General features: G+C 46.0%; 3 protein-coding genes across 3 annotated transcripts; all 3 read right to left on the bottom strand.

The window, feature by feature from the left end:
* Window positions 1–716: 716 nt before the first annotated feature.
* On the bottom strand, window positions 717–3300 carry LOC147192346 (GTPase IMAP family member 7). Its single transcript, XM_086133704.1, has 3 exons — window positions 2754–3300; window positions 2314–2453; window positions 717–1749 (listed from the first exon to the last, which is right to left on the bottom strand). Exons 1-3 carry the CDS (start codon window positions 2776–2778, stop codon window positions 892–894), a joined length of 1023 nt encoding a protein of 340 aa, XP_085989830.1. The 5' UTR covers window positions 2779–3300; the 3' UTR covers window positions 717–891.
* Window positions 3301–3424: 124 nt separating this feature from the next.
* Window positions 3425–8135, bottom strand: hmgxb4a (HMG box domain containing 4a). Its single transcript, XM_086133703.1, has 13 exons — window positions 8060–8135; window positions 7386–7487; window positions 7016–7164; window positions 6845–6920; window positions 6126–6716; window positions 5671–5874; window positions 5405–5574; window positions 5239–5320; window positions 5101–5165; window positions 4593–4689; window positions 4345–4499; window positions 4011–4133; window positions 3425–3898 (listed from the first exon to the last, which is right to left on the bottom strand). Exons 2-13 carry the CDS (start codon window positions 7420–7422, stop codon window positions 3854–3856), a joined length of 1794 nt encoding a protein of 597 aa, XP_085989829.1. The 5' UTR covers window positions 7423–7487; window positions 8060–8135; the 3' UTR covers window positions 3425–3853.
* Window positions 8136–8287: 152 nt separating this feature from the next.
* On the bottom strand, window positions 8288–12152 carry ankrd54 (ankyrin repeat domain 54). Its single transcript, XM_086133727.1, has 8 exons — window positions 11548–12152; window positions 11090–11137; window positions 10894–10992; window positions 10536–10607; window positions 10255–10302; window positions 9905–10029; window positions 9547–9654; window positions 8288–9427 (listed from the first exon to the last, which is right to left on the bottom strand). Exons 1-8 carry the CDS (start codon window positions 11912–11914, stop codon window positions 9353–9355), a joined length of 942 nt encoding a protein of 313 aa, XP_085989853.1. The 5' UTR covers window positions 11915–12152; the 3' UTR covers window positions 8288–9352.
* Window positions 12153–12171: the final 19 nt, after the last annotated feature.

The following is a 12171-nucleotide window of genomic DNA, read 5'->3' as shown; positions in this document are numbered from 1 at the left end:
GTTGATTGAATGCAATTAAATGAAAAGAAAGGCTTTACCGTGCAGAAACAATCGGCAAACATTGCACGGCGGTAGTTTTGTTTCTTTGCATTTCATTTGCTCAATTCATCGTCGCCATTTTCAGGTGTCGTCTGTGCACGCGATGAACTGCTCACCTCTTGTCTGCGCCGCTTCTCGGATGCACCACGACGGGGGGGTGTCTTCCTGCCGCTGCCGAGTGTTGAAGTCGCCGTTTGCCGAAGGAAACCTCGTTGGGGGGGGGGGGGGGTGCGCTCTCAGCCTGGGTCGCCGCACGCTCTTGTACTCGATGCTCGCTGCCAAATGTTTGCTCAAGCACGCCGGTTCAAAATGATCAGCGCAGAGCTTGCACGGCGACCGCACTTCCGTCCCTGTCGATTGACTTTTGCAGCCACTGGTCACGTATCTGTTGAAGCGCGTTTGCGGAGCCACCGAACACACGACCGCACGCCACGGTAGCCACTAAATTGTTTGTCACAGCTCCGGAAATCCCCTCAAGAGAGAGGACGCGACATTCAAATCGCAGACGACACATTCCGAATTGTCTTTAGCGATCAAACTGCCGTCTGCCAACGATATGATCGCATTTGAATCACAGTTATTCATTGTGATGGAGTTCTCGAGGTCTCAAGAAAAAAAAAAAACGTTTCCATTTTTGGTTTCTGAGCTTTAAACTCGAACAGGGCAAACCAAACTGCTTTTATTAATTGCTTTAATCACCGATAAAGAAGCAATGACATGTGCTGTGTTATGAGAAGCTGGTTTCCATACTGCAGCCGGTCATGTGAGCTGGTTAGCTTAGCGGCACACTGAAGAGATTCTAAGGTGCAAAGGAAGGCATAAAAGTCACAGCGTCCACTCGTATGCTCGGGATTATTTTGCTTTCTGCGCTTTTCTCCTGCCCACTTCTGTCGCAACTGAGCCCACGGTGGCACCCACCATGCCTCCAACGGGCCCACCAACAAAGAGCCCGACCAGAGCTCCAAGCAAGGCCTCCCTTCTCACCAGAGTGGGCAGCCACTTTAACCATCCCACCAGTTTCTCCCACAAAACTCGGAGAGAAGAGGCGACGGGAGAGGAAGGTGAGATGCTGGAAGAGGGGAAAACATGATCTAAGTCCAAATTTAGGACTCCGATGCTTCTTTCTGCCTCTTCCAGGACTGCCTCCATGTCGTCATCAGTCACCTCCGAGTGCGCGATTGAAGAAGGGTCAGCGTGTGCTTCTTCTTCCCTCCTCCGTCTCACTATTTCCAGCTGCCTCTTCCTCACTTGTTCACTAACTTCCTGGTACAGAGGGCAGCTAAAGTACTGAGCCTCGCTCTCTTTCACCGCCTGCTCAATTTTCTCGAGCAGCTCCTCAACGGCTTCGCTCTCCTCCGGTTCTCCAGTCCGGGTCTCCAGGGCGTGATATCGACCGGCGCATCTTTCCAGCAGCGTACGGAGGTCCTTGCGCCACGTGACGAGGTAATCCTCCAGGTTCTCGTCCTCCTCGAGCTCATCCATGTTGGTGAAGAGGATGATGGTGTTTCCGCTGACCACGGAGGGGCCTAACAGATTCTCCAGGACGTCGAGTGCTTTGCTTTCGCCATCAGCCGGCTGGTTCACAGGCACGCACAACAAGAAGGCGTGCGGTCCCGGCCTGGACAAAGTAATCAAGGAGGAGATGTGTCTTCTTCTTTCCTCTGGGTTGCAGTCTGAACTGAACCAATCGGGACTGGAGACAACCAGTACCTAAAGATAAAACAAAGTCAAGGAGGACAGGACCAAGGTCGTTGTTGTTTAGATGTGCTTTTTTTTGGGGGGCGGGGGGTGAGAAGTATTGTGGGTACAATGATTGCAGTTGACACTCTCGCAGGGGTGTGAATGTAACGATGTCTTTACTGGTGTGGTTGTTACATGGCCTGTTGGCACGTCCGCTTCACAGTGCAGAGGTGCAGAGTTCGATTCCGGCTCCAGCCTTCCTGTGTGGAGTTTGCATGTGCTCACCGTGCCTGCGTGGGTTTTCTCCGGGTACTCCGGTTGCATTTTAGGAGGTTCTCCTCACTTCTTTGGTATGTTAGAAAAATGTCACGGGTTTTGTTTTTTTTTAGATTTGGTCTCACAACAGGTAAATTTATTCAGAAACTGCATGGTTTGCTATTTTGAATGTGGATTATTTAAAATTGGATAGGCGGGACGTAAAATGTCCTTCAATTCCGAAATGACCCAAAATCTGCGTAGCAGCAACTGTCAGGCTTCTTACAAAGGAGAGACTGTCCAGTCCAACTCAAGTCTGGAAATGTGTCTTGGTCGTACCCGTCTGCCGGCGGCTTCTCTTCTGTATTTCCTGCACTCCTCTTCTTCTTTTCCCTGACGGCAGTCTTGCAGGCCCAGGATGTCGCAAACCGCTGACCGCCCTCCTGTCCCGCTGCGGCCCAGCACGACCAGCCTCAACTCTGCGCAGCAGCGAGATGCACGTTGGGCGTTGCATACATGTGATGAAAAAAAAAAAACACTCCGATTTTATTACGGGCAAAATACATGTAGATGCAGTATATATAGTTTACATATTTTTAAAAAAAAAACACCGATAACTTGCGTGCCGTTTGTTGATTGTGAAAATTCTATCAGCGTCACCAGCGCCCACTGCGTTTTTTTAAGGCATTATCCAAACTTTTCTAGCATCCAATGTCATATTTTTCGTTTGTCGCCGAAGCAATGTAACTGTAAGATATAAGTCGCCCTCGCAAACCGACCTGTTTGAACACCAGAAGCAGACATGACGACCGGTTCGCTGTCGTATTTGGCGAGAAATCGGGTGGAGGGCGTTTCCTCGTTCCTGCACGATGACTCGCCTTCTGACGCTCGACTGGCTTGCAGCGTGGGGGCGCAGCGCCGACTACGGTGGCTGCTGATACGGGGACTCGGTGGTGGGAAGTCGTCAGGGACAAAATACTTCAGGGTTACTGTCCTCAAGTCGATTTTTCAGATTGCTGTACTTTACATGAGCATTTATTTTACTGACCATTTGTTTGTCACTTTTACCCCCCGACTATGAAAACAGATAGATGCACTATTTACTACTTGGTCCAATTGAGCGAGCACTTTTTCAACTTCTGCGGATGAAGTGACAACAATCTTAACTGAGACCTTCAAGACAGAAGAAAAGCAGAGCCCACACAGACATGGTGGAATGTGATCCATATAGAGCATGAGCGATGATGATGAAAAGGGGTTGGAAAAGCAAGATATTCCCCATCAATGGCCTTGGTCCTCAGTCGGAGAAGAGTGGAGTGGAGTGCCCTCGCCGGCCGGGTCGGAGATGAGATCTTCCCTCCAAGTGGAGGAGTTTAAGTATCTTGGGGTTTTGTTCACGGAGGGCAGGACGGAGCGAGAGATCAAATGTAGGTAACAAAACAGCCGGGAGTGGGGATTTTTTTTCTTTACTCTATTAAAGAATGAAACGTTAAATATATTTCCCTAATGTTAAAGATGACTACAAGGTTGCAGATGCTCCTGAACAAACCATAAAAAAATACAGACATGTGCAAAAACATTACTGTACACAAACACGCATTCGGCATCAAGAACATTTCTTACAAAGCCGTACTGTACAACAACAATGAAATCAGACGGTGAAACCATCAACAATAAAATATTTCTTTTAAAAGTCTATCAATGGACACATTACTATAATTCATCAAGTCTAAAAACATACAATTTTAAAACACGTCGAGACTAAAAATGTTTTCAGACTTGCCAAATTATAAGGTAACTGTGAAGTCCAAAGAGGCCCCTGCTCGGGGCCTTGACTTGTCACAGCAAAGTTCTTCCGAGCATGTTTGACGTCCTTCACTCACAGACCAGGCATGATGTAGGCAATGTTGTCCAACGTGTTCGACTGACAAGCAAAAAAAAGACACCCTTGTTAGAAAATGCAACTGCATAACACCCAAATCACCCCCCCACCCCCCGCCCCCCCCCAAAAAAATATTAGTATTCTAATGTTATACCAGCACGTTTCGGGGACATCCATTTAACTGTGGGATTTGAGCAGTGAGACAAGTCAGAGGCCCCAGGGCGCACAAGATGGAATCAAGAAGCACTGACAGGCTCCCAGACACGGCCACCATGCCCTAAAAAAAAAAAAAAAAAAACCCACACACACACACAAGAGTAATAGTCACAGAGGTGCATATTCTCCCCCTGTGCATAAGTGAGAAAGGGTGTGATGCTGTGCACTTTTGCACCTTCAAGAAATGTACACACTGCAGGTGGAGCGACCCAGAAATGAGGACCTTCCCCTCTTTACGCTACTACAAGATGCCCGTTGGTGTGGGAACCCACCTCTGTTTCCTGGAGCCGGTGGCCAATCAGGGATAAGGACTCTCCGAGCAGCTGCAGGTGAGCAGCTGCATCGATGGGATCGACATCGGGCACCCGTGCGGGGGAAAGGGGCACGGTGGCCGGCGCTCGGTTGGGTGACACCACACCGGCTTTGGCTAAGGAAACAACATATGCTCATGAGACTGACAACCCCCCCCCCCCCCAATTTCCAGGGCAGGGTTGAGAGTTAAGTGATACCGTACACGCACCTTTGCTTTTGCTTTCAGTTGAGCTTTTGTGTTTGACTGTGGTAGCTTCGGCCTTGTTCTGTTTGTGCTGCAGATACTGAGCTTTCTGCCTCCAAAACTGCAGCGGGAAGACGTGAAAGCGTGAGGACGCAAAGAGTCAGAACACGACGCTCCATCTTTTCTGCATTACACTTGCGGTCAATATTCCCGGCACCCGGTGGTCTTTGACCAAAACCACTGACAAAGTCAGGCAAATCATTGCCAAGGCAGACGAAACTTTGGTTTTAAGGCATTGCGCAATAATGTTTCGTTCATAGCGACAAACGAAACCCTTCCTGTTCGTCAAAGTCAGCCGGGTGCATCTCTCCCTTTCCCGACAAGCGGCACGGAAAGCATTTTTTTCTCATATGCCGACGACAAATTTGACCCATTCCTTCAGATTGTGGAAATTACATTCCAAAATGCGTCGCGATAATGCTGGCTAGAACGCTATCGGATAAAATCAAGAAAAATGAAAAGAACTACTCGCCAGTTTGTCTTTTTCCGGCATCCTCTTCCAGACCTCTCCCAACTTTTTGCTTAGTTCACCGAAAACTGTCGGGCGGAAACACACCCATTCTTACTTTTAACATACACGTCAGCGGACAGTTTCCAACGAATGGCGTACCGAGTCCTGGCTGCTCAGCGGTTATGTTGACTCTGTACTCCTTGCAAAACACCTGGTATGCCGATGCACTCTTCTTCTTGGGCTGAATGAACACGAGAAGCGAGCAGGTTTCATGTGACTTCTCTTCTCAGGGAGATGCTTTTTCAAGTGAGTAGCACAGGCTGACCTTATCTTTATCCTTGTCGTGCTTCTCCCGATCTTTCTCCTCTTTCTTCTTCTTCTTCTCCGTCGCCCCGTCACTGCCTCGTTGGTGGACCGGCGTGCCCATCGCATACATCGGACCCACGGCGCTATGAGAGACGGTGGGATGGGAGGTGCCGTAGCTCCTCGATGAATCTGAAGAACGACAATCGAGGATAAAAATGCAGCGTTTCGGGTCACGCGGAGTCAACGTCGGGAAACGGACATGGAGGAAAACTGGTTTTACAACACCTCCAAAGCCTTTGCTGTGCTTTTTGTCCTTCCCACTCTTATCCTTGGCCCTGTCTTTCTCTTTATCCTTTTTCTTCTTGCTTTTCTTGCTCTTCTTCTTCTTTTTTGACTGGTGTGTGTAGGAATCATCGATCACTAGTTCGCCGGCCTCCAGCTCGGCTCCCGACGATGAGCTGTCATCTCCCATCCCGCCTCCGTAATGACCTTGACGCAAAGCACGACACGGAATGTTGAGTTACAAATTGAGTAATTTACACGGCATCGATATAGATGCAAACCTTTCGGAAAGTGTGGGGTAAAAAAAAAAATAAAAAAAAAACTGACCTTAGCGGATCTGAGTTAGTTAACTTGATGTCGGGGCTGGCAAATTATGTGTCGGCGACCATAGAGCGGCATCATACGATGGCCACCAAATTAAAAACGGATGCCACCTTTTAGAACGAAGGCGCGATTACCTTCCACTTCCACCTCTTTCCCCACAACCGGAAGAGGATCTCGGCTGTGCTGCAGCTTCTTCTTGGGTGATTTCGACACCTGCGTTCGCTCTCGATCCCGCTCTTTCTTTCCACTCACTTTGGATGAGTGGTGAGTGATTGGGATGGCCTCGTTTTCCTCCTTCTCCGGTGACATAATCACTTTCATTTTCAGCCCATCGGCCTGCCGTAACGTTAAAGGCTCCTCTTTGATGGAGCCGCCGTGGAACAGTGATGACTTTGAGGAAGACGAGGAGTGCTTCTTGGTGGAAGAGGACGACGACGATGACGACGACGACATGGGACGGGAATGGGAAAACGAGTGGCTCCCTTTGCTTCCGCCGCCGCCGCCCTCACGCTTGCGGTCTTTTGAGGAATGTGAGGACAAGGAGGGATAGGGGGGCTTTTTGTGTAAATTAGAACCGGGGTCGGATCCCGTGGCCAGGGGAGAGGTGATGGCTTGCAGAAGACCCATCGCTGTATCTGCCGGGTGGGACGATGAAGGGGAAGAGAGTGTCGGGGAGCGCTCGAGTGATTTGTGCTTCTTTTTGTGGATGGGGTGGCCTTCGTGCTCTGATAAGAAAGTCACAAAAGGTCAACAATATGAAGATATTGTTTTTTTCCCCCCCCCCTCAAATATAGAGCCCACTCTGACAGGTAACATGTCTCAATTAGTTGGTGCTTCTTCAATTGGAACTAACCCCTGTAATAGTAGTCATCACTATATTTCTTCTTCTTTTTGTGCGGGTCACCTCCCAGCATGAAGAGCTCTGAATCCTAATGGGAAATGACACAGAACATAAAAGTTAAAAAGTGTACTGGACCATTCATCAAATAGGTCATAAGCTCTGTAAAGTAGAGCAAAAATTCACCTTTGGGCGTTTTTTGGAAGACTTGCGAACCTGAGCTGCAATCTCCTCCTCCTCTCGTAGAAGATCTTTGTATGACCTTCTCTTCTCCCTTTGGCTCCGACCGGCGACAAGACCTCTCTCTCCCTCCATCCCAATGTCTAAATCAGAAACTGGTATTTCCAAAACATATTCACATCAACACTTGTTTAACACAAGAACTGTAGTTTTTTTTAATCCAGCTTTTGACATCAACACCCTTAGGTTTGCTGCGAGAAATTATCCAATTTCATCCAATGAGTGAATTTGTGACTACGTTGAGATGAGTTCATCACTATTTCAGTTGTCACATTTTTTTAATGAGATTTTTCTGTATATGTCAAAGTGTCATTACCCATTTCTCCTTTGTTCCTGATCTCTTCAAAAGCCATTGCCACTCAGTATATTTCCTCATCGAAGATGTTCCAGGCAGCATCAAGACAGGATGGGGACCTGCCTAAATAGAATTCGAAAAGAAAGTCAGAGGATCATGTTTCAATAAGTAGAGCCCAGTACCAACGACGCAAAGTGTAATATATGTGTTATTATCGACTTCGTTGCATCGCCCGCAACGTTGCAAACATAATGAATTGCATTAATAGATCTTATATTTTGCAGTCCACCAAACACCGGCGTGCATTCTAAAAGAGACGAGTTGGCGTTGTTTTGAAGGATACCACGTTCTCACCAATTAAAGAGTACAAATCGTGAGAACTTGAAGATTTCCCGCCTACTTTTCGTAATGATCCACAAACACACCCCCTCTCCCATTAACTTGACCACCCGGCTTCGTTGGCCTTTCCGGCCCTGAAACGCTCCATGCCGCGAGGGGGCTCGTCTTTCCTGGACGATCGTCTCACGACAGCCCGGTGCTTTCAACACAGCGAGGCCGCTGTCCATTTAACGACGATTAAAATCATGCACACGTGCATTCAAGTGTTCTCGTTGCTTCGCCTTCAACATTGGCCTCGTGTCCGTTTCCGAAACTAGCAGAAGGTCTGAGAAATTCTCTTTGTCAAAATGAATTACCTCAAGTGAGTCTCCAAATTACGCGGGCCAGGTCGCCATCTTTATTCCGGCGAACAACAATACGCCGGAGTGCCGGGGCGGGGCTTGTGTTCTGCAGCCAATCGCCGTTGGTGGAACAGGATGACATCATTGGACGTTCACGAATATACTTGTATTAAAAAAATAAATAAATACTGTACATGTGCATGTGCAGGAATTGATCAAATGAAATACAAAAGTCACTTATAATCACATAGGCGAGTCCATTTATTTGATCAAACAAATACATTTTGGCAGTACTGTACTTTTACACGAGTTAAACGTTAACATGCAATACAAATGGAAAATATCCTGCTGATGAAGAAACCAAAAGAGAAAGAGTAAGAATGGTTACGCATTTAGAAGTATAGACCTTGACTAATAGTAAGACGAAGATACGCAGGCACAGACAGACGCATCATACCCCACCAGATGTGCGTGTTCAATTTGTGCACTGCCGTCCAGCCTGTTGTGTTCCGTGATGCCTTTTAAGGTCGAATAGTTAAGTCCAGTTTGGCTGAAGGCAAATAAATAAAATGCACTTGGAATTACATGGATCCAATAATCAGGGATTTAATGCGGTAAGTCCTATCCCATCAAAACATTTCTGCAATTTACTGTCACCAACCGCAAATGAATAATTGTTACTTTTTGGCACAATAGAGGTAGCTTTGATCAACACCATCTTTATATGAATGTGTCAATTCTCAAGTTTCTTTTTTTCCTTATACCCCAAAACAAGACACGATTGGACGAACACAGTGAAGATGCATAGGAACAATAAAAATGGGGGGAATGTTTTGATCGACTAAGACAGATGGCGAAGAAATGTAGCTGGATAATTTTCAAGGCTTGCCATCAGTCAGACTGTTTCACAAAGACCAATAAATATATTCAGCACATGGACTGCTTTGAGACTGTTCAAACACACAAGAATACATATATTTTTTTGATAGGCGGTACACATTCTTTTCTGAAGTTCATTTGATTCATAATTTTCCGAAGACTCCAGATTCTTGAACCTACTACCTTCTCCCAGATTTTCACAGACTTCGGTCATTAAAAAAAATAAAAATAAAATTACTCAGAGTGTAGTCCCAAGAAAGTGCCCCTGCCTCCATCAAATAATTTGTTACAAAAATCTGCATCGTATCTGTAGGATCTCTGACTGACAATCATGACAGTGGTACTGAACAGCGGTATCAATGAGTGTTCAAGATGGTGGAACTGAGACTTGCTTTGAAAAGGGAGCAGGGAATCCAGTTTCTTTATCCTCTACCTTCCGCCCAAATTCTGTTTCTGAAGGCTGAGTGAAGTAAAGCTGGCTAGTAAATCAGTCACCTCATCCACCTAAAAAAAAGAGACAATGTGGTTAAAAAAAAGAAAAAAAAAACTATATTTGATTGATGGAATTGTATGACACGTTATAAATGCAATGATATGTAATGTTATTAGGATGTACATCTTACTTCCTCTTTGGTTCGCATGTGTTGCAGCTGGGAGGAAATGTGCTCCAGTCTCTCTTTGGCTTCACTTTGGCCCATTAGGTTTAGATATTCCCTCAGCATTTGGATAATCTGAGTGGCGAAAATAACACATGCATAAATCGGCATCGTCATCGTCGCCAGTACATCAATTCAAGTTTGGACAACTCAGATTCTTTATACCAGTTCAAATACCCGAGAGGTAAGCTAATCAAGCACAAAAGAGCTCCCCATCTCATCTTAAATGTTTGCAGGTTGTCCATTTGGGGTCTGACTAAGACATTTACCTGCCTTCTCTGACAAAAAGAAATGTTGGAAAGAACCAAGACTACATGTTCTCTACCTGTGTGACTTCCCCTCTCAGGGTTTCTAAACTGCGGGAATCCCCATCCTGCAGAATGTTAAGTTTGGAGCGTGCAAGATGTAGAGGAGTCCGGCCTGCTCGATCAAGTGCATCCACACGGGATCCTTTGCAGAAAACACCAGTTGGCAACAATTGTCAGTTACCCCATTGATATTCAGTAACACCAGATCAAAACCACCAAATTTAAGTCCATGTCATTACAAAGCTGCAACTCAACGGATACGTGAAGAATTTAAAAATATAGAGATATGACATCATCCTATAATTGTCACCGATGTCTTCAATGAAAAAAGTGGGCAGCATTAATAGAACGAGTCCTACTGTCTCACCTCCTCTTAGCAATGTGGTGATGACAGGCACATGGTTTGTACAGGCCGCTGCAGACAAACAGGTTCAAATGATCATGAAGCAACAGAAAATGGAAGGCTTAAAAATGGACCACAGCATTGTTTTGGATTCGATATTAAAAAAAAAAAAAAAAACAATCGTCCATCCATTCTAGACTGCTTAACCTCATCAGGTTTCTGGATCCGATCTCAGCTGATGCTGAGCGAGAGGTGGGGAACAACTTAGACATGTCGCCGTTTAAAAGGTCCCTATTCTCTCTTACCCAGATGGAGTGGGGTGTTACCCAGACTGTCACGTTGGTTGGGGTCAGCACCGTAGCTCAGCAGTAATTGCACTGCAGACATAAACAGGAACATTTCTTGATTATTTAGAAGTTATGTCCTTTTAATCTAAATAATGAATGGAAAAAAAACATCCTAAATGATTGAAATCTAACAATAGCTTCAAATATTTTGCCAGCAAAATTACATTAGAAGAACAATCCGATCAAGCAGACAAGTTCCTGGTCAGTGCCATCAGTGGTCAAGAAGAGGCCACCGCATTTTCACCATCCGCCTCTGCCAGTGCAAATCTGGAAAATCTACCCAGCGTACGATTTACAATATTGGTATTCAACTTACCGATGCTTTCATTGCCATTGCAGGAAGAAAAATGTAAGGCTGTCCTTCCCTTGTCATCTGCTGCACATGGGTCTGTGTCATCCTGCAGGAGCTTCCGAACTGGAATAACACAACGTTACTGATCAAACCAGCTCGTTCTGTATCACTTTTCATCTTGTTGTTGTTTTTAATGCATCGCGTTCATATTCATTCGTACCTGTTTCGATGTCATTGCTGTTTGCTGCGTCCCTCAGTCTCTTTACGGCTGTGAAGAAAAGATTCAGAGTCCAACGGATTTCAATACTCTGCTTTTTGACAGGTGTATTGACCTCCCGTTGCAGAACGGCAAAGCACAAAGAACCCTTCTAAATTCGATGCACATATGAGAAACCTTTCACACGCACTTTATACACAGCCTCATGGTGCAATTTAGGGGTCCCTCACTGAAAATCTATTCTGCATACGGTATATTTTTATCAGCAACCACTTACATTTTTAGTAACACGTAGTTGCCATTTCATTCGCTGATTAGCTGAGATTAGATTGCATAACTGTTGACTGATTTGATTTAGAACCATGCCCAATGTTGTCCTTTTTTTCCAGGGTTGGCTGTGATTAAACTAATTATAGAGATAACTAGAGATGCCTTAACTATTCATATAAACAGTGTCTTACCATACACATCTTTACCAATCGGGTTCCTTGTGGCTCGGTGACACCTCCTAGTCCTGCTTCCAGTCATCTTCCCCAGCCTGTTGGTTCCGCCATCAGGTCCGGTCTCTGCTCGTCCTGGTTCCCACAATAAGTGCAAGTACCGAAGTTCTCTGTCGTCTCTCTGTCCCCCTCGTCCCAACAACATTTTGCTTTCTCCTATCCCACTTAATCCGAATCCGACATCGGTGGCCCCGTCGTCCATCCTCTCCACAACGCCCCGATGTGCTCCTTCTGTCGCCTCATGTTCGGGACCTGGTTCGACTATGTATTCCCCCTCGGAGCTTGAAGGGTCATTATCTGGTGCAACGACTGAGCCCCACCCGTCCATACTTACTTATTTTCATGACATGTGGAAGCCGTGTTTACACTTGTTAGCACATCGCTGCGTGAGTAAAAATAGTGTCGCCATAAACGTGGATGTCTCATTTACTCCGAGGACAAGTACCATATTACGGTCGTTCAACACATTAAACTAACTCCTCGTCACTAGGTTTCCTTCACTGGAAAAGTATTTCAATAGCAAATGCATTCCCGTCACAACACCAAAATGTCTCCTGTTTCGCGTTTTCCGTTTCACACAAAGTA

The sequence above is a fragment of the Hippocampus guttulatus genome, chromosome 16 (genome assembly GCF_054856545.1).
Source record: "Hippocampus guttulatus isolate MCC_2025c chromosome 16, RoL_Hgut_1.0, whole genome shotgun sequence".
Classification (NCBI taxonomy): Eukaryota; Metazoa; Chordata; class Actinopteri; order Syngnathiformes; family Syngnathidae; genus Hippocampus; species Hippocampus guttulatus.
This window is presented reverse-complemented; position numbering and strand designations above follow the sequence as displayed.

Excerpts from the sequence above, each read along its gene's own strand:
- ankrd54 (XM_086133727.1), bottom strand. The coding sequence starts at position 11,914 with ATGGACGGGTGGGGCTCAGTCGTTGCACCAGATAATGACCCTTCAAGC. Across the intron at positions 10,030-10,254 it reads CACCACATTGCTAAGAGGAG|GATCCCGTGTGGATGCACTT; the intron begins GTGAGACAGTAG and ends TTTTCTGCAAAG. Across the intron at positions 9,428-9,546 it reads ACATGCGAACCAAAGAGGAA|GTGGATGAGGTGACTGATTT; the intron begins GTAAGATGTACA and ends TCTTTTTTTTAG.
- hmgxb4a (XM_086133703.1), bottom strand. The coding sequence starts at position 7,422 with ATGGCTTTTGAAGAGATCAGGAACAAAGGAGAAATGG. Across the intron at positions 7,165-7,385 it reads CAGGAACAAAGGAGAAATGG|TTTCTGATTTAGACATTGGG; the intron begins GTAATGACACTT and ends TGGAAATACCAG. Across the intron at positions 4,690-5,100 it reads TGCCGGAAAAAGACAAACTG|TTTTGGAGGCAGAAAGCTCA; the intron begins GCGAGTAGTTCT and ends TTCCCGCTGCAG.
- LOC147192346 (XM_086133704.1), bottom strand. The coding sequence starts at position 2,778 with ATGTCTGCTTCTGGTGTTCAAACAG. Across the intron at positions 2,454-2,753 it reads TGCTTCTGGTGTTCAAACAG|AGTTGAGGCTGGTCGTGCTG; the intron begins GTCGGTTTGCGA and ends GCTGCTGCGCAG. Across the intron at positions 1,750-2,313 it reads GAGAAGCCGCCGGCAGACGG|GTACTGGTTGTCTCCAGTCC; the intron begins GTACGACCAAGA and ends TTTTATCTTTAG.